Here is a 20,914-nt window from a genome sequence, read left to right as displayed (position 1 = left end):
CAACTTGGGGTATGAATTATTCCGACACCTGGGGGGGGCACAAGAGGCTTGGCAAGGGGTTATGGGAATACTTGGTAAATAACCATACTGTCGAAATATTTCAAAAAGTAGTAATGTTGTGAAAAAAGTTGGGGCTCAGGAAGAGGAGGGTGAGGGTCGTGGTGGGGTGGGAGACGGAGGGGGTGAACACCTGGAAGAAAGCAGCTGAAAGAAGAATTCCTACTGCTTGAGGTTTGGCTAAAACCCAACCCTTTTCACACTGCGAATAAAATCCGCATCTCGGTTTTCCATGGAGACTGACTCATTTCCAATCAATGACGTGACAGGTGGTTGTTGTTTTGCAGTAGCTTAAAGCCGCACTAAAACCTGGGGGACACGCTGTGCATCCCGGCCTGGCTTACTCTGGACAAGTCGCCGAGAGGGGCCGACCCGCTTTGGAAGAGAACGAGCCCCCCCCTCCCCCGCCAGGGCACCCCGCGCGCGGTGTCTTCTGTGGGCTTAGTTGCTAGGCTGCCGGACTCATCCTGGATACGGTGGAATGAGGGGCGGGACCGACGTCAGAGGGCGGACTCTGATCTCCATGGTAACCGCTAGAGGGCGCCTAGCAGCTGGGCGGGACTTTCCGGCCTGGCTGGGCTGGCCGTAGCTGCTTGCAGCGGGCGCTCCTCAGTTATTTCCTGGCTCCTTTCCGGAGATCCTGGGGGCCGGTCGGGGCTGAGCTTGAAGCCGAGGCGGTAGAGGGAGCGGCGGCGACAGCGACAGCGACAGCGACAGCGGCGGCGGCGAACATCGAGATCCGGGGCTCCCAGGCCATGGCGTCCCCGTCTCGGAGGCTGCAGACCAAGCCGGTCATCACGTGCCTGAAGAGCGTGTTGCTCACCTACACCTTCATCTTTTGGGTGAGCCAGCGGAGGGTCGGCGGGGGGACGAGGGGGGGGTGGGGCCGTGGGCGCGGGGCCGTGTCTTCCCTCCCGTGGGCAGGGCTGGGGGGGCGGAGGCTGCTCAGTGCCCGGGGCCGCCCTCCTCCTTTTTCTGCGTTTGCCAGCGGGCAGCGGCTCCCGCAGGTAAGTTAGTCCCGGGGGAGGGGGGCGCGCGAGGGGGCGCTACGCCCCCGTGGCCCCCTCCCATCCCGCCTCGCCCCGCCGGACACCGCGGGGAGGGGGAGCCGGCCGCGTCGGCCGCGGCGCCAGCTCCTGAAGGGATTGCGGAGGCGCGTCAGCGCCAGGTGGTTCCTGGGCCGTGCCCTGCCCACCTGAGCCCGCCGAACCCGCCGGGCCGCCGCCTCAGCCGCGGCCCGCGGCAGGCCTTTCTCGAAGCCCGTAGGCTGGCAGCTTCTTTGAGGGGGAGGGAGGCCAGGAAGACGCCTGTCTACACCGGCTCCCTCCCGCACTCCCGGTTTCCAAATCTCAGCTGCCTCCCCGCCTCCATGGGGGTGAGCAGGGGCAGGGCCTTTTCTCCCCTTCTGCCACAGCCTCCTGGGAACTCACTCTCCATCTCCTGCTTTCTCATCAGTTCACAGGTGTGATCCTCCTCACGGTGGGCATATGGGGCAAAGTGAGCCTGGAGGTCTACTTCTCCCTCTTGAACGAGAAGGCCACCAACATCCCCTTCGTCCTGATAGCTACCGGCACGGTCATCATCCTTCTGGGCACCTTTGGCTGTTTTGCCACCTGCCGGGCTTCAGCGTGGATGTTGAAACTAGTGAGTGCCGGCCTTCCCCGGCCAGGGGATTTCTCCTTCCGGGCTGGAATTTTCTCCTTTTCCACCATTTCCCCTTTTCCTATGTTGGAGGCTGGGGAAGACAGTTTAATTGTGAACCGGCCCAACTTTTCCTACTCCAGGCTGTTTCTGTTGCTCACATCTTCACCCTCTCAGTGTGCCACACTTCCAGAGTCAGGAGCTGCATGGTCAGCTCACCTTCCCAGATGCCCTCCGTTCCCCATTGCCTTCTCTTGCATCCCTGCTTATCAAAGATGGGAATGGACCCGTGCAGCTTAAAGGGTCGGCCACTATGACGTTCCCAGTTTGTACTGACCCGATTGTTTTGGTTTTTCCTTTCTCCAGTATGCCATGTTCCTGACTCTGATTTTTTTGGTGGAATTAGTGGCTGCCGTTGTGGGCTTCGTTTTTAGGCACGAGGTAAGGCTGAATTCAGGACCCAAGATGAGCCAGTTTGTCCTTCAGAAATACAACTTTTAAATGACAACACTGACCCCACTTGTGAGAAGAGCTAAGCCTTGTCACCATGTCTTAACTTAAGAGTTTACATAAATTTTAGGATCATAAAGTAACAATTGGATGAATAGCTTTAAAGATAATCTTAGTAATTTAATTTGTAATTTAAATTTGTAATTTGTTATAGGTTCTATATTACATATCTCCTAACATACTATTATGTGTATACTAATAAATATATAATTTGAAGATATTCCCCCAAAGACATCAACTTGCCCAGGGTCTCAAAATGCCATATTATTGTTCAGTCCCACTCTTCATGACCATATTTGAGATTTTCTTGGCCAAGATACTCACAATGGTTTGCCATTTCCTCCTCTTGCTCGTTTAACAGATGAGGAAACTGTGGCAATCAGGGTGACGTGGGCATTGAGTGAGTTAACTGAGGCTAGATTTGAACTCGGATCTTTTTGACTCCAGACCTGGTGCTCTGCTCTGGTGTCCCCTACCAGCCCTTCGAAGTGCTAGAGCGCTTGGCAACGTCCTAGGTCCTCTGCCCTAGAATCCAGTTTTTTTTTTCTTTTTCACTATACCACACTGCTAAACTGACCTTTATTTTCTAAAAGAACTCCTACTTATTGTAATAGCTGATAATCTTGGCTTCTTGTCCCTTGGGTGAGAGGCCTTATTTTTGAGTGGGGAGAGCTCAATTTTTAAGTGTACTGATGTAAGAAGGTTGAAAAAGGGATATGCTCTTTCTTAGCTGGGTAATAATTGTTTGGATTTCTCTGTGACTAGATTTTAAGTTGCCTTATTCATTCTTTTTAATGAGCATCCATTCGAATGATAGATGCTTAACCCAGAGGACTGGAGGTGTCTCAGGGCACTTACTGGCATCTCTGGCTGTAACTCCAGCATTTAACCCAGTAGGTGTCCAGTAAGTGCTCAAGCACTAGAGCCACATGTGTTTGCCATGGGAGTCCCCTTCCAGGGAGCCACTAAGGGATGCCACAGTACACAGAGGCAGGGGCCTGAAGCCAGGAAGAACCGAGTTCGAGTGGGGTCCGAGACACTTATTAGCCAGGTGACCGTTGGCCACTTCTGCCTGAGTTTCCTTCATTGGAAAATGGGGATAGCAGTGAGATGATTTTTGTAAAAAGTGCTTAGTACAGTGTGTAGGACGTAGTGGATGCTCTATAAATGCTTGTTCCCTTCCCTTCCTGGCACTTCTCAGATGAAGGCCAGCTATGAACATGTTCAATTTCTGGATAGACCTGATTAGCAAGACCCTCTTCATGGTGTTAGGACATAGGTCCTAAAAGGGAACTTTTACTCCTGAAAGAGTTCCCTCGGCATGGCATTCTCCAGGGTTATGGGATCTGAGATCTTTCCTGGAGTTACCTCAGTAGCCATGGAATCCGGCCCCCTGATATAACAAAAGGGGAAGCTGAGGCCCGGGTAAGGGAAGTAACACAAGGGGTGAGTCATAGGAATGAGAATGGAAGAGGCAGCCTCCGACTCCAGAGTCAGTGCTCTTTTTCATCTCTTCTGCTCAGGTTGGAGGCTCCTTGAGGGCATATTTCTACTAGGATATTTTTGTATGTTTTGGTTCCCTGCTCTCTGGTGAGCTCGTGGTGGGTCCTCAGTAGATATCTGTGGGTTGATTGATTCAGACAAGATGTAAGTTACTGTCAGTCAGGTCTGGGAGCTCAAATTATGGGATGAGGGGTTTTTTTTTTTTTTGGAAGTACCTTCGTCATCTACTAAGTAACAGGATGGCCTGCTGGAAAAATGCTGGTACAACTCCCTTCTCACTCCTGTTCCTATGAGCCAGATGATCTCCAAGCTCCTATCTAGCTCCTGACCTCTGATCCTAGCGTTTATGGATCAGGGAGTCTCTGAAAGGAAGAAGTGTTCTTCCTCTCTGTTCTGAGCAGGTGTTCTCGATGTGTTTGGGACAGAAAGTCCTGGATTCCTTCATGTAGCAGAAGGTTCAAGGGGGAACTAGCAGACTCCATGGGACAGACTCGGACCTGGGTCTCTCTTCATTGGTCTAGGATTTGGGCTTTGTTTTCTGAGTGGGTGGGTGGATGTAGTCTGCCACTGAGGAGACCAGTTAAGGCTTTATGATCCTGGGAGCCCGATGACCTGTGGCCTCTCTCGCAGCGCTGACTTTATGATCCTCTGATAGTTAGGTATGATTTCTGGGCCCTCTGCCAGCTCTCAGTCTATGATCTCATGTTCTTTGCACTTCCAGGAGGACCTGGTGGGAATGTTCATGCTTGGAGCGTTGAAACAGGATTCTCTCAAGAATAATATTTCTTGTACTAAGTCCATTTCTAGGCTTCCATTGATCAGCAACGAGCCCTTTAACTTCTTCACAGGATGCTTCGATCTAGAATCTATGCCTCGGTCCATGGTTTGGGATATGTTTTAATGGGCCGTTGGATAGACTGTTATTGGTTGTGTCCAGGTAGATGCTTCCTCTGAGTTGAAAACCTTCTGATGAAAATGGTTTCCCTGAGGTTTTTGTTCACTGACGTTCCTTTTCCCTTCTGCAGATTAAGGACAGTTTTAAGATGAATTACGAGGCTTCCTTGAAACAGTACAACGACACCGGTGTTCAAAGAAGTGAGGCAGTTGATACCATCCAGAAAACTGTAAGTGTGTACACGTGCTGCTGTATCCTGACCGTCCTCAACAGGAGGCCGTGCTCCTTCCCCTCTGTCCTGAGGGAGAACTTTGTGATGCGGTGACTGGGACTGAAGGTCCTGGATACCTTCTTGTATCAGAGGATCAAAGTGGGGTGGGAGGGGCTGACTGGGGGGGCCTAGTGGGGGAAGACGACAGCAGGGTGCCTAGTGGGAGCCCAGCAGGGAGTCCAGCCGGGGGCCTAGTGGGGTGCTTAGCAGACTCAAGGCTAGAAGTGTCATCTGAACTGGTTTCTTTGGGATCTGGCCTCCAGTTTGGGGGAGGGTATGTGTTCTGGGTGGGGGTTAGATTGTATTTGGCCACTCAGGAGATGGGTTAAGGCTTGGGAGGGGTCTGAGGAATGGAAGGATTGAGGTCGGCTGCTAATTCTCAGCCAGGTAGTCAAGAGTACTGAGGCAAATGTTGGGAAATATTTGACTGGCAATGAGGCACAGGCAAGACATCACCCTGCTGTTGTCATTGGTTCTCTTTGAGAACGGAGGACCAGTGACAACAATAATAAGGTTCTGCCTTGGAGGAAGCTAGGGTAAATTCGTAAAACTGTTGAAGAAGCTGGTAAGTTAAAGGGAGGTTGAAACGATGTGCCTGGAATTGTCTCCTCTGGGTCCCGTCGGTCTCGTCCCCCACGCACACGCGCCCTTTCACTTCAGATCCCCACTTTAGCTGAGATGCTTCAGGGCATTGGTGAGCTCCTTGATGGGGCATCATCCCCCAGTAGGACAGATTCCCTCACGTGTCCGTGCTGCACCCGGCCCTGTGGCGTTCACATGGGGCTTGCCTTGTGCCTTCCTTCCTTTCCCTCACCCTGCTGGGCTAGTGGTGGAGCCAGGGGCTCTCTGGCACTCAGCCCTTGCCATTTTTTTACACGAGTACATCTTGTTACTTGTGTATTTCTTTAGGGATGATTCTAGAGAATGATTCCTTGTTTGGCACGTATTGCAGCTTTCTCTAGCCCACCATGCACTTCCCCATTGCCCTCTGAATCATCCTTCCTTAGTTCTTCAGAGACTTGGTTCCTGTGACTAAGCCATCCAGCATCATCACCAGGCAGATATTGGTGTTATAAAGATGAGTCGTTTTGGGGAGAAGCTTGGGTGTCATCAGAATTGTATAGCTTTCCAAAGGCCATCCAGCCCACTCTCCTCCTGTTCAGTATTCCCGCTGTTACACTCCAAACCATTTAGAGCCACAGAACATTCATAACAAAGAATATGGAAACACTGTGAGCAGAAGCTTTGGGAGCCAAAGCTGTTCCATGGCGCCCACTCTCACCAGGTGATTCGTATTTTCCTCTCATTTGTATGGATTGAGGCTAGGCTCACCTGCTCCCCTGCCTCACCTGCCCATGGAAGCTCATTGCCCACAGAACATGCCATGACTTGAGGGTGCTCCGGAAGGAGGAGGGTCACTTGGAAGGCATCAGTGATCATGTGGTCTGGTATAAGCTAGAGCCCGTGTTGGAAGCCCGTTGTATTTCAGGCCCACGTGTCTCTTGTTCCCATTTGCTGGGTGGTATTGTCCGTTTGCTTGCTAGGCTTTATGGGACATACACGGACGGGCATCCAGAGTTAACCCTGACCCCCTTGATTGACTTTTTCAGTTGCACTGCTGTGGTGTCCTGAGTGCCACAGACTGGGAAAGCACTGCCTACTATGTGGAAAAAGGCTTTCCCCGGAGCTGCTGCAGGTATCACAGCTGTTCCTGGGCTGACAGGAAGGATCTGAAGAAACAAAATCAGGAGGTGGGTGGCCATCTTGGAAATTGAAAATGGGAAGAGCAGTTCAGGGGACGATTATCTTGTGTTTTCTTTTATTTCTGGGAAGTGGGAGCTGTGCTCTGAGTGGGGAAAGGGCTTTTCCTCGAGAGATTTTACTGCCAAGACAAGGCCTTCCTCTGGGAAGAAGCCTACCAGTGACTATTGCCAGGGTCCCATTCTCTGGTCCCCGATTTCTCTCTCCCAAAGAAAACCATGCACTTGATCACCCTGCCAAGGAGGAGGCCCAGGGCTTGTGCTGGACTTGTTTTCTTTCTGTTTCCTCCTAGGGCTGTTTTCTAAGAGTAACAACTATTATCCAGTCGGAAATGGGCGTCGTAGCAGGCATCTCCTTTGGAGTTGCTTGTTTCCAGGTGAGTCTGAGGACTGAAGTAGTTTTTGCCTCCTTTTTTTCTTCCCGTCCATAATGGAATTTAGTTTTAACAATAATATTTTATTCAGGCTCTTTCTTGTTACTGTCATTTCTGAGTGACTCCTCCCACCCATCCTTTTTGTAATAAGTCTGTAATGTATAAAGAGAAAAAAAGTCCCCACATCACCATAATGAATGCCTCCTTTTGCGCCGGGAGTGCTGAGAGGCAGCCGGGGGTTGTCACAGGGCACAGTGCCTGCCTGGAGTCAGGAACACCTGAGTTCAAATTTGAACTTGGACCCTTCACTAGTCACGTGACTCAGGGCTAGGGATGTCAAAGTGGGGGGTAATAATAGCTCCCGGAGTCTATAAAGATCAAATGAGATAATATCTGTAAAGAGTTGCGCATGGTACCTGACCCAGAGTAGCCCTATATAAATGCTGATAGCCCCAACCTCTTCTTAACAGCCCTCTGCAGTCACGACTCGTCCTAGCTTTAATCCGATTTCTAGTATCTTATGCATTTTGTATTTTCCTTCTGGTTCTTCCAATGTCATTCTGTGCCAATTACTGCATGTCTTTCCAAGTTTCTTGTAATTCTTCACAATGGTCATTTGTGAGTATTGTGCAACAGTATTCTGTCATGTTCGTATGCCATGGTCATTCAGCCATTCTTCAGTCAAGGGCCGCTTGCTTTGTGAAGATTGGCTGTGGATTCGAGATCTTCCCTTCTTGATTTGGCCTCCTTGGGGCCTCGATAGCATTTATAGTAAGCTGGAACGCTTCTGCTGGTAAGCCTATGGTTTCTGATTCAAGGTACGAGCAGAGGCAGGCCTTCCTTTCCCTCAAAGGTACACATGGTGATCAGACACATCTTTTTGGGTCACCTTAATGCAGCTGGAGCCATTTGGTTTAGGGTTCCAATTCCTGAATTTTGAAAAGAAAATAAAAAAAAAGCAAGTCTAGATTTCCCTCTTTTCGCATTGGAGCTTAAATGTCACAAGTCTTAGTTTTCTGTTTTCCCACATGAGCAGCATACGTGCCATGCTGAAAGCCTGGGGGAAATATTTCCTGTTTTCTGAATTCTCCCATTTTTACTCATTTTCCCCCCTTAGCTTGGAAGCACTTTGACCTGTCTATATCTTTTGAGAGCAGTTTGTGGGAGGAAGAACTACTACCTCTTGGGTAGAGCAGCCTTCCGACATCACACAAATCCTGGGATGCCCAAGAACGGCTTTCGTCTCTTCCTGTAATCAGACATGATTCCAGAACATAATCAGGAACTCTCTGTCATGAGCTCAGACACTAGCAGTGCATCTACAAGTTCAAATCCATGATTTAAGTTATACATTATCCCCCAACATGCCTCAAACACCTACTTTTCTTGGCAGAGCTATAGTTGTCACTCCGCTAGGGACTTGATTATCTGGAGATATAAAGAAGATATGATTTTCTCAGCCCGGGGTATTCCTGAAATGGGGACTCCTTCCATTAACAGAAATAGTTTCTCAGCTCTCTACCACCAACACAAGTCACACGGTGCTTGCTGATTGGGTGACTTGTACTAGGCTTGCAGACTTAACAAGTTTCTGAGATAGGATTGGCAGGCAAGGCTTCTGACCTCCAAGGGCCATGCTGTTGGCTCTGCTTGTTCATCCCATAGCTCTCATCATGGCCCTAGAGGGTGAAATGTGATACTTATTTGACTCTTAACCAAGACAACCCGGAAGGTGGCCTTTGTCCTTGTAAGACAACCTGGAAGGTGGCTTTTATCCTTGTTCCTTGATCCTAACTGCTCCAGAGCCATGATGGGAGCTGCAGGGTGATCAAGCAGAGCAGCAGCATGGCCTAGGAGGCCAGAAGCCTTGCCTGCCAATCCTATCTCAGAAACTTACTAGTTTGTAACCTTACTACAAGTCCCCAACCAGCAGGCACTGCTAGTAACTTGTGTCGGTCGCTGAGATCTTTTGTCTTTGGTCTCCACCAACCAGGATGCAAGTGGTGTAACCTTTTCCTCACCATTTGCTCAGGGTTGGGGGTCTTAATTTTTCACCCTGAGTACTTTGTTTTTTGTTTTTTTTTTTCCCAAAGAAAAATACTTGAATCGTTATTCTTCTTTTTCTCAAAGTATTAATTGTCCTTGCCAGTAATTACCCCTCCCTGCCTGGGCCTCTCTAACTTCCTTATAATCCAGAAGGAAATTCAAGACAAACACACATACACATCAGCCCCGGCTGACAATGGAAGCTTCGTTCCATACCCAAAGTCCACCTCGCCGCTGCCAAGAGTTAGGAGGCCTGCGTCAATCAACTTTGCCGGCGGTTGGAGTCGTGCAGGTTCTGATGGCTTTTGGACTTGTCGTAAACCTTGATGTTACTGTACTCATCGTGTGTGCTCTGTTCAGCATCAGTTCCTACACATCTTTTCAGTGTTCGTGGTTTCTGGCCTTGCAATAATATTCCATTGCAGTCATATGTGGGTGGCCTGTGGTAGTTAGAGCACTGGGCCAGGGGGCAGCAAGACCTGAGTTCAAATTCATCCTCGGATACTTATTAGCTATTTGACCCTGTGCAAGTTACTTAGCCTGTGATTGCCTCAGTTTTCTTATCTGTACAATGAGGATGATAACAGCATCTACCTAATTGTTAAGATCAAAGATCATGTTGGCGAAGTGCTTTGTAAATTTAAAGCACTAGATAAATGCTACCCCCTCTTGTCACTATCAGTATTAATAAGTATATATTATTATTATATTCTGTAGTCGGTTCAGAGATTTTTCTTTTGACACAATAGGTCTTCCTTTCCCCCAGTACAGTAAGCAGAGGTAGCTGTCCGCCAGCCAGCCGCCACTCCCCGCCTTTGCGTTTGGCTCAGTCCCCCCCTTCTTGAGTCACACGAAGTCTGTGTGTCCTTATGGAGCTTCCGTAATGTGACTTTCTCTAGGTCATCTTCACTCACATCTTTATGCCTTCTTTTACATCAAGATGATCGCTTTTCAGCTCTTCTTTCTTCTGAAAAAGCAGTTTTGTCCTTTGACCTCAAACTCTTTTCTGGAAAATTCCCACAGAATTGAATTTTGCTTTATCAAAAAGAAAAACAGTTAAGCAGTCCCTGCCCTCCCCTTGCCCCCCATAGAGAGAGTGACCTTGGCTGTCTCTGTTTACAGTGATGGGCCCCACACTCTGCTGAGAGGGTGGAAATATGTGACATTCCTCTTTGCTCCAGGACTTGTCCTGATGATTTTGTATTTGCTCAGAAGTCAGCCTCCCTTTACAGAGCTTTTCATTTGAATCTCTCTCGTTATGGCACAAATGGCTCTCCTGATTCGGCTTCTTTTGGCAGTTTGTCTGGATCTTATGTTTTTCGGACTTCCTTACCTTCATCGGTTCTCACCACACAGTAATGTTCCATGTGTTTTGTCATTCCCTGATTGACGGCTGCCCGATTTCTTTCTAGTTCTTTGGTTCCATGGAAAGTCGCTTATCTAGAGTCTTCTTGTCTATGGCCTTTTGGTCTGTAGGGAGGTGTGTTTAGTCTCAGTTGCTGACTTTGGACTGATGTGTTTTGACTGATGTGGACTGTGAGTGGTTCGATCTCATCTTTTTCCAGATTATTGAGATTTTACCCAGGTTATCCAACAGAGCTAAATGCCCACGAGTCAGGCTTGCCCATCAGAATATGGGGTCAGCTCGGAGGCCTCCTGGATCCTTGGGTCTCCTCATTTGCCTTTGTCTGATCCTCTTCATGTTCTCTTTTCAGTTGATTGGGATATTTTTGGCCTGTTGCCTCTCACGTTCCATCACAAATAACCAATATGAGATCGTGTAACCTGGTGACTGACTGACCCGTGCCTCTCTGACCAAGGTATGTCTCTTGGATCCCGGTAGGTGTCCTAGCGTCTTTGCCTGCACTTATTGCCGTAAGTCCTCTGCATGTGTGAGGCCCAGCCACGGGGCCCATCCCACCCCTGGGCTATTAGGGCCTTGGGTTTGCCCGCCAGCCATCCTGCCGGTGGAGCTTGTTGAAGCTTTGCCTGGGTAAGTTGTGCCTCTAAATCCACCAACTCAAATTTCCCAGGTGGTCTGTAAAGCCAGCCTTCCCTCTTTTGAGTCTTGACATATGGGCGCATGCTGTGTATGGTTAGAACTGTCCATTCCTGCATGCGCTCACATTGTGGTCCTTTTGTTTGTACCTGAGGATCTTGGTGTGGAGAACCGAAAGAAACAAAGTCTTTGATTGAATGACCCCCTTTGAAAGAAAATGGGCCTGCTCATATGTCCTTGGCTGAAGGGAGCCAACTCTGGGTCTGACCATTCAGAATGGGACCAGGGCTTGGAGGTGCATCGGTCTTCTCCTGGCCCTGCTGTAATCCCCACGGTCCCCAGCCTGACTCTGCCGGTTTGCTGGGGTGTTCATCAGCGCAACATTATTGTTCCTCTTATCGGTTTCTCTGGAAGAGAGGCGGGTCCATTGTACTAAACTGGCTAATTAGTTGGGGAAATGATTGAGGGGCTTTTTTGTTGGGCTGAGAGGAGACTCCAAGTTCCACTGTAGGATTTTGGAGCCGAAAAGGCCCATAAAGGGTGTCTTGTCCAGTCTCCTCATTTCCAGAAAAGACAGAGAGACTGATAGACCTGCCTGAGGTTCCGTAAGGCTAATGGAGGTTACAGTCCCATCTCTGAAAATGTTTCCTCTTGGCCCTCCTAAGCTTGGAAGGCACAGATCTTTCCATCTAGCCAGACAGAAACCCTGGCAGAATTTTCCCTTCCTGCTCCAGAGGACCAACAAAAGCTGCCTTGTAGTAACTGGGCCAAGCGTGCATTTCCCTCTAGGTATGGCCCAAGATGGTTTCCCCTACAGAGGCCCACTGGGGTCTGGCTTTCTCCTCTTATGAGCACTTGGGTAGGTGGGCCCAGAAAACTGCTTGCAGCCAATCCCCCATACCCACAATTCTGGAAGGTATGCCGCCAAGCCAGGAGAGCCCATGGGAGGCCACAGTCTTCCCAAGCTTGGGCCTCTGCGTGTCTCTGGCACAAGTTCCAGGGCTATCGATCGTGAGGCTCCTCACCCCTAGTTGTTCCCTGAAAGCTACCTCTGATGGCCCAGAGGAGCTGGCCTGGGGCAGGGCTTCCTGGGCCACAGCCATGGCCGCAGCTACAGCCACGGCCGTGGGCAGAGACCTAGCGATGACTGTGGTTGCTGTTGGCCGCTGTGGACAGCCAGAGATCCCAGCAGGCTCCCTGTTCCTTTTGCAGCCCAGGCCTGCTGCCAGGTGGCCTTTGTGAACCAGCCTGATTGTCCCGGGAGCCCCTCCGGGGTTCGGCTTCCCCAAATTCTCTTGGACCTTTGGGTCATCGGTATTGCTCCTCGGAGGCATTGGGAGTCATATGCTGCCTGCCCAAAAGAGGTGTTTGGTTTTGCTCTTTCCGTTTTCTGCTCACCAAGGGCATCTTCTATTCTCGAACCCATTACGGCTTGTGTTGCTGCTGTCCCCGATGACTGTGTGCTGGTAACCCTTCCCCCAGCTTTCCTCTGTAGATTTCTGTTGCTTCGTGGCTTGTATTTTTGTGTGTCTGTCCTTTGTGTGTTTATGAACGCGTGGTGGTCTTGGGTCGCAAGCCTCCAGGAGGCTGGGACCGGGGAGGGCCAGCTCCTTGGCTGTGGCGTACCTTACGCATAAAGCTCTGCTGAAGAGACCAGAGCCACCACTCTGCATTTCATTTCTTCTTTGAAGCCTGTTATGTGCCAGCCATGCTGCCGGGCACCAGGAAGACAGATAAAAACGACCTTCTGCTCTCCTGAGGGTGGGGGGTACCGCCTGCAAACAGAGAGGCTATGCACATGCTCTTGGAAAGAGGAGGATGGAGAGACCACTCCATTGAGGAAGAGGATCCCCAAAAGCTTCCCATAGGACCGAGGCTCTGAAAGGCAGAGATGGGGAAGGGAGTGTGTAGTATGCATGGACCACGGCCCGCTCAAAGGCGTGGAGGCTGGACATGGAATACCAAGCTGGAGCCTGGAACGGAGAGGCTGGAGGTGGGAGTTCCATGACATTAATTTCTTGTTCTTTTCTTTTCATTAGCTTTAGAACATTCTCCTCAGCTCTCTTCCTTGGAACATACTTCACCGGCCTTCAATGTGCAAAGTTCTGAAAAGTTGTATGAACAGACTGATCTGATGAACATCTGGCACTTAGGAGTTCTTCATCACGTACCTCCCTCAGCTCGTTTTGTCGAGGCTGGGGGCACATTAAAAGTCACGTAAAGTTAACACAGTGTGCATTGTGGGTCACAACCGTGCGCCTTTGGGCTTCTGGCCCGCCTTTCTCTCTTGGTGCCGGGCTCTCCGCTCCTGTTGTCCCTTGGTGTGACTGTCCTCAAGATCATCTGAATATATCTCTCTCCTCTTCGGTGGTCTTCTTTAGCTTGGGAAGGCGAGCCCTGTGCCCGGCGGAGCCACCCTCGTTTGACCGTGTGCTTGTAGCGGGTGGCTGCTGGTCACAGAGCTCACCATGGGTGGGGGGGGGGGTGCGGCCCGGGCCTGGCCGCAAGTGGACACGTCTGGTGTCTTAGCTGCTGCGTGGTGCTTCTGGATCTCTGACCCAACCTGCTAACACTATAGACACTCCCATTCTGGGCTTGACTAGGGCTCAGCAAGCTGACGTTCTCTTCCTTTCTCTCCTAGATCAAGGTGTCATATCTGTTTTGTAGATTTTTGCTCCCTTTTTGTTCATAGAAAGGCCTTACTTTGTTCTGAATTAAGCTGTAGTGATTTGTTTTTCCCTGAGGGACTTGTAGGATAGTGGTTGTTCCCAGTAGCCTTAGCTGCTAGTATTTCCCAACCAGGTTGGCATGACTTAGTTGTCAGTATTACGTGCTCCTTTGCCTTGTATTCTTGTGTATTGATATGTGTTTGGGGCCAATAAATAGGACTTTTGCTGTCTTAATATCCAATAAAAGGTTGACTCTTGTCCTCAAAAATATCAGCCGTGTCGGATATGTTTTTTATTGAACCTTTTAGGAAATCTGCCAGGGAGTTGGTTGCTTTTTGCTCGCGTGCTCCCTTTCTCCCCCTCTTTCTCTGTCTCTCCCTCTGTCAGTCTCCTCCTCTCTGTCTCCCCCTTCTTACCTGTCTCTCCCTCTCTCTCCCTCTGTCTCTTCCTCTCTTTGTCTTCCTCTGTTTCTGTTTCTCTGTCTTCTCCTCCTTCTCTGTCTGTCTTCTCTCTCAGTCTCTCTCTCCCTTTCTCTCTATCTTTGACTCGTTTTCTCTCTCTTGCTCTTTGTCTCTGTCTCTCCCTCCTTCTCTCTGCCTGTCTCTCCTTCCTTTGCTCTCTCTTTTCCATCAGTCATTTCTGGATTTGCAATCCCTCCCCCCATCCTAGAATGATCCTTCCTTTGTACCAAAGAAGGAAGTGGGGGCTAACCCCTCATCTCCTCGGTCATGCTTGGCAGCATTTGGGCTGTCTCAGGCACACGCTCCCCTATTTACCAACCAAGAGGAAGAAGAGGAATTTTCTCATCTTTTCACAACTCGTCTTTAAAAAAAAAACAAAAAACCCCAGCCCTTCTTTTTAATGCAGCCAGATTTAATGGTGTGAAATCCTAACCAATTTATTGAAGTTCTTTCAGAGACATTAAACTTTCCCATTAGATGGGTTTCCATCAGCTGTCCCAGCACTTTACCCTTGGGGTGGGTAAATCTCTATAAATGCTACCTAGTATTAAGCACCTACTCTATTCTGGGCACTCCACTGAGCACTTTACAAATATGATCTTCTTTGATCCTCATAATAATCCAGGAAGAAAGGTGCTTTTATTATTCCCATTTTACAGTTGAGGAAACTGAGGCATAAAGAAGGAAAATAACTTGCCCAGAGTCACATAGCTACCCAGTGTGTGTGACTAGTTTTAAACTCAGATTTTGCCCACTCCAGACCTAGTGCTCTATCAGCCTTGCTCCCAGGCCACCTAGTATCTTTATGAAATAATTTATAAACTTAGAAGTAAATGGGAATGGATTATTCAGTAATTTTCAAACTGAAATGGACACAGGGGAGACCTTTTTCACTGCTTACTCTAGGATTGCTCTGTATAGCACTGTTGGAGATATTAACCAGCTTGAAAGACACGGGCTATCATTGGAGCGATTCAGTTCCTTACGGTAAGCTGAGGCAACCAATCGTTAACATAGTACATGGAGAATTACTGACTTTTTCGTATGACCTTTGAATCGTAGATATGGTTCTGATTTAAAGCTTGGCTTGGAGTCAAGGGGGCCGGGTACTGGGCAGGGCTTGGCTACTCACTAGAACTAGAATCTTGGGAAAGATTCTTTCCCTCTGTGGGCCTCAGTTTCCTATTTGTAAAAGGGTGATCTTTAACGTCCCTTTTGGCTCTGACCTTCTGTTTTCCATGCTAAACTCTGATTTCTAAGTAGCAGCAAGAAGGTCTACAGAATGTTGTTCTTGGCAGAGACAACTTTGCTACTCTTGGAACTGGAACTTTTATCTCGATGATCTCGGGGCCGGCCTGTGGGATTCTTGGATTCCTTCGAGTCTCGGATTACAGTGGCTTCATTTCCAAAGGTTTGCCAAAGTGGAAGTCTCTTCGAGAATCGGTCGCTTGTTTGCCCTTTGCTCGGGAGGCACAGGTTAAAGTGTTTGTTTACATGTCGATTCAGAAATGTTGACGGTTGACAAAGGAGAGAGTGGCCTAGTTGGATAATCCAGAGTTATAAAGTGAAAAGATGGAGGGGGGGGGAACCTCCCATTCCTTAATCTCTGTGATTTAGAACAAAATGACCTCTTTTAGAAAGTGATGGGATGGTGAGCATGTCCATTTGATACAATTAATCTGCCAGGCTGCTGGAGCAGTTGGAGTTTTTGAAGACCCCAGCGTCTGGTCTCCGTGGTTTGCCGTAGAGGCCGAAAGCTCCGATTGAAACAAGAAACCCCTTTTTGGTGGTGTTACAAATAGCATGATGTTTCACTCTCCCTGCCAGTAGCGTGCCGAAAACTCTGAGAGCTGATCTGTCTTAGCTTGTGGCCATCTCAAGTGGAGGTTTTCTTGGTGATGTGGCAAAATAATGATGTAAAAAATATGTTTTACTCCCTCTTGCTTTTTTTTTTTTGTAAGTCATTTCTGGCTCAATCCCATAAAATTCAGTAGGCCTTTAAATTAAACAAAACCAGCTGATATGTTCTCTTCCCATATTTGCCTTCATCTTCAAAAAAGCAAAAATGAGAAGGGCAGTACAGGGCCTCCTTCTATTTCTCCTTGGCCAACATAGGGCCCTGTAGTTACACACTCTCTGCTTTTTCTTTGGAAATTAGAAAATACAAGGTAGCAAGAAGATAATACATAATTGAAATAGGAAAATAAGGGGACCACTTTGATTATTTGCTTTAACTCAGCCCTGATTGTTGGTGAGGGGGGGAAACCATTATTATCTTCTTGTTGCTTCTGTTTTCTACACCTATGGTTAACGGTGATCATGTTTACAAACATCTCATTTTATCCTCGTAATTCTGAGAGGTGGTTTTATAGATGAGAGAACTGAGGCAGAGATTACATGATTCACACAGTAGGTGTCTAAGGCTGGGCTTGAACTCAGGTCCTCCTGACTTCAGGACCGGTGCTCTATCCACTGTGCCACCTGGCTGCCCATTTCTTTGCCCTCTTAAAAATCACTGAGGTACACCAACCTTCCAAAGAGCTTTTGTTGATGTGGATTATATCTATTCACACTTACCGCATTAGACATTAGAATGCCTTAGTATGGTCTAAGAAGTGTTTTGACCTCGCGGACCCCCAGGGAGCCCTTTAAGAACTGTGGCTGTCTGGTTTGGTATGGCTGCCGAGGCTCATGAGGGCTCAGTAGATGCTAGTTGATAGAATGAATAAGTGAGGAAGTGACTAATGACGCGTGAACGGCACGTGGGCAGTCGGCCCAAGTTCTCCAGTCCGGGACGCCAGCATTTATCTCTCCTCCCCCCGCCCCCCCCACACTCCTATCTTCATTGCTGTACCGAAAGCTCTCCAGAGGTTTTGTGACCAAATCTGCCTTCTCCATCCTGCCCCTTCTGGAGTCAACCCAGCTGCCTTTAATGCTCCTGGTGTCCTCTCCTTGGTTTCTGCCATCTGGGTGTTATTCTGGGGGTGCAGAGTCTTCTCTTTTGTTCTTTTAGACACCTCACCCTCTCTATGTTGCTTCTTCCCCCGGCTCTGTCGTTGTGCCTGGCCTCCAGAGTTTTCGCCGCCTCGCCTTTCATCTACTCCCTAACTTCTCCTGACAGTGGAGTGTTACCCAGTGGTAATTCAGCTGGATTTTGAAGACTACAAATTCACAACATCTCTAATGTATTTTATTTATTCTTTTCATTTCCCAATTGTATTTGAATCTGGTTCCAGCAGGCCTTGAGGTCAATTTTAATGTAGGAGATTTTGAATCAAGGAAAACCTGGATCCTTAACCCACCTCAATTCCTTTACCAGCTATATGACCATGGGCAAGTCTCTATAGGATCCTGAATTAGGATCTGGGATGGGCCTTTGTAGGCCAGCTGCCCTATCCCCATCATTTTACAGGGGAACAGCCTGAGAATTTAAGTGACTAGCTCATGACTGCCAGGTAGTCATAATAAGAGTAGCAGCAGCTAAGCTTTTGGAGAAGACTTGAAGGTTTTTAAAAGTACCTTACATGTGGAATCTCATTTGATTTATACAATAACTTTATGAGAGAGGTGCTATTATTATCCCCATTTTAGAGATGAAGTAATTGAGGCTCATACAGGTTAAGTAAGTTGCAAGAAGTGATAGAGACTGGATTTGATTCAGGATCCCCAATACTCCCTTCCCCTGTACCACAGGGTTGTTGTGAAGATCAAATGTGATAATGTAGACCAGGGGTCCTCACACTTTTTAAATAGGGGGCCAGTTCACTGTCCCTCAGACTGTGGGAGGGCCAGACTATAGTAAAAACAAAAACTTTGTTTTGTGGGCCTTTAAATAAAGAAACTTCCTAGCCCTGGGGCAGGGGGATGATCGTCCTGAACTGCCACATCTGGCCCAAGGGCCATGGTTTGAGGACCCCTGATGTAGACCCTGGAAATGACAGCCACTTTGGGGATTAGGGTCACTGTTACCTGTAGTTGTGAAAAGACTTCTCTGTTTGAATGGTCTTGCAACATTTGAACTGAACACATGGACTACAAGTTATTTTGTATTCTTTGGATAACAGTAATGTCATTTCCATGGCATCTTCTGGTTTCCAAAGCACTTCTGAAGCTTTTATTTGAGCTTCACAGCAACCCTCTGGGTAGAGGCTGTAGGTCTTAATATTCCCATTGGATATGTCAGAAGACTGAAGCTTGGGGATGGGGTGACTTGCCCAGGGTTACAGTTAGTAGGTGTCAGAGGCTGGGTTTGAAAACAGGTCTTCTAGACTTCAAGTCTAGCATCCAATCCACTGGGATACTTAGTGCAGCGCTCTCCAGAATCGACGGTCGGTATTGTTGAGCAGATGCCTGCTCGACTGTCTGTCTCCCTTAGCAGGGAAGTCATCTACCTGGGGCAGAGCACTTGGTCTAGGAGAGTTCTAGAAAGCTATTGTACATTTATTAGGCGAATGGGAGTTCTTTAACATGAGCGGACGCTCTATGGCAGTGCTCCCATAATTGCCTTTTGAAAATCTTTACTTTTATTTTTTTCCTTTTTTTATTATAACTTTTTATCGACAGAGCTCATGTCTGGGTAATTTTGTTTACAACATTATCCCTTGCACTCACTTCTGTTCCAACTTTTCCCCTCCCTCCCCTTGCCCCCTCCCCAAATGGCAAGCAGTCCTATACAAGTTAAATATGTCACAGTGTATCCTAGATACAATCTATGTGTGCAGGACTGAACAGTTTTCTTGTTTCACAGGGAGAATTGGATTCAGAAGGTCAAAATAACCCGGGAAGAAAAACCAAAATGCAGTTTACACTCATTTCCCAGTGTTCTTTCTCTGGGTGTAGCTGCTTCTGTCCATCCTTGATCAGTTGAAACTGAGTTAGATCTTCTTTTTGTCGAAGAAATCCACTTCCATCAGGATACATCCTCATACAGTATCGTTGTTGGAGTGTATAGTGATCTCCTGGTTCTGCTCATTTCACTCAGCATCAGTTCATGTAAGTCTCGCCAAGCCTCTCTCTCTGTATTCATCCTGTTGGTCATTTCTTACAGAACAATAATATTCCATAACATTCATATACCGCAATTTACCAGCCATTCTCCAACTGATGGGCATCCGCTCATTTTCCAGCTTCTGGCCACTACAAACAGGGCTGCCACAAACAGAAACTCTTTATTTTTAAATAAGAGCTATTGAAATGGGGATGTTTTTCTCCCCAGTAATGTCTCTCACCACCTGTTGTGGAAAACTGCAAGGCCGGTATCTATCATTAGCAAATGATGCTCCATAAAGGGGGTACTGGATAAAGCTGGTTAAACAGACATGGTCCCTGCCCAGCGTTTGCTGTCTTAAAGAGGTTAATGTTGGTTTTCACGACCAGTTGACATATAGACTATTAGATGAGATGCCATATAGGATGAAAACTGGGAATGTTTGATATTTGTGCAGGGGAAAGGCTTAAAGGACTGAAGAACAGATATCGCCCCAGTTGGATGAGCAGCCTGTGGGGAAGTATCTTGGACAGGTCCTGCTGATGGGGAACAAGCTGGGTTTGGAAATGACTTGGTTGGAGAGGGTAGGCTAGTCTGCAGCTGGAAAACTGCACAACATTTTCAAAGATCCCAACTTACTCCTTGAAATAAACACACTTTTTTTTAAAGCATCCATATTCTTTTGGCGATGCTATCTGACTGTGACTTATAGGAGATCGTGATCTCTGAGGACTCAGAATTACAGGGGACTCAAAGGCCAGTGGAGAGATGTATACGCCAGTCGCCGCATGTTACTGTACACAGTGAGAAGCCTGAAAGATATTGCCCGGGAAATGTATAATTGGAAAAAGAGGTGAGCTAGACATGGGATGAGAATGAGGGCTATCACATGGGCAGCACTCACTGTTATCCATGAGACTTGTTTGGAATATATGTTTTATTGGTATCTTGCTTTTACATCACCTAAATTTCTAATATCTCTTCTTCGTACATCTGCAGAGCCATGCTTTATAACAAAGACTTTTTTTTTTTTGGCTGAGGCAATTGAGATTAAGTGACTTGTCCAGGGTCACACAACTAGGATCAGATTTGAACTCATATCCTCCTGACTTCAGGGCTGATGCTCTAACAAAGACTTTTTTTAAAAAGGAGGAACAAGAGAAAAAAATCAGCAAGACCAATGAACAGAATCTGGGCAACATTTGGTCTATCTTTCTTTCCCTTCCCTCCCTCTATGAGATGTTATATGTTGATGTCACATTCATTTTTTAAAAATCATTTTCCAACATTCAGTCTCGATTGTGGTGGTTCTGTTCATTTATATTGGGTTTCTTTCTTTTTTTTTTTTAACACAGATCTTGTTTTTCAAGGTCTGTTTGTTTAATTCTGCATCAGTTCATGTTAGTCTTGCCTATGTTCTTCATAATCAGTTCTCACAACATAGCAATAGCCCAGGACCCCCAAGCCCCACATTTGTTTGGCTATGGAGAGATGGGATTTTTGTTTCCAGTTCTTCCCTCCACAAAAAGTGGCATTATGAATATTTTGGTGTATATGAAACCAGTCTTTTAAGGGCTGCCAGGCGGCACAGTGGCTAGAGTGCTGGATCCGGAGTCAGGAAAACTCGAGTACAAAGTTAGTCTCAGATGCTTACCAGATGTGTGATCATGGGCAAGTCACTTCTCTCTCTGCCTCAGTTTCCTAAGCTGTAAAATGGCGATTATAATAGCACCTGCCTCCC

The 20,914-nt window shown here is 47.7% G+C and overlaps 1 protein-coding gene across 2 annotated transcripts; it reads left to right on the top strand.

Annotated features, from left to right (window-relative positions):
- Positions 1-597: 597 nt before the first annotated feature.
- TSPAN6 (tetraspanin 6) lies at positions 598-13,995 on the top strand. Of its 2 annotated transcripts, none has more exons than XM_031944449.1 (8): positions 598-899; positions 1,513-1,701; positions 2,065-2,139; positions 4,737-4,835; positions 6,488-6,628; positions 6,931-7,014; positions 10,773-10,877; positions 13,096-13,995. In XM_031944449.1, exons 1-7 carry the CDS (start codon positions 813-815, stop codon positions 10,839-10,841), a joined length of 744 nt encoding a protein of 247 aa, XP_031800309.1. In that variant the 5' UTR covers positions 598-812; the 3' UTR covers positions 10,842-10,877; positions 13,096-13,995. The 2 variants fall into 2 exon arrangements, with proteins under 2 accessions (XP_031800309.1, XP_031800310.1); XM_031944450.1 differs by lacking the exon at positions 598-899 and adding an exon at positions 1,084-1,432.
- Positions 13,996-20,914: the final 6,919 nt, after the last annotated feature.

This window comes from Sarcophilus harrisii, chromosome X (genome assembly GCF_902635505.1).
Source record: "Sarcophilus harrisii chromosome X, mSarHar1.11, whole genome shotgun sequence".
Lineage (NCBI taxonomy): Eukaryota > Metazoa > Chordata > Mammalia > Dasyuromorphia > Dasyuridae > Sarcophilus > Sarcophilus harrisii.
The sequence above is the reverse complement of the archived record's forward strand: the minus strand, read 5'-3'. Positions and strand labels throughout refer to the sequence as shown.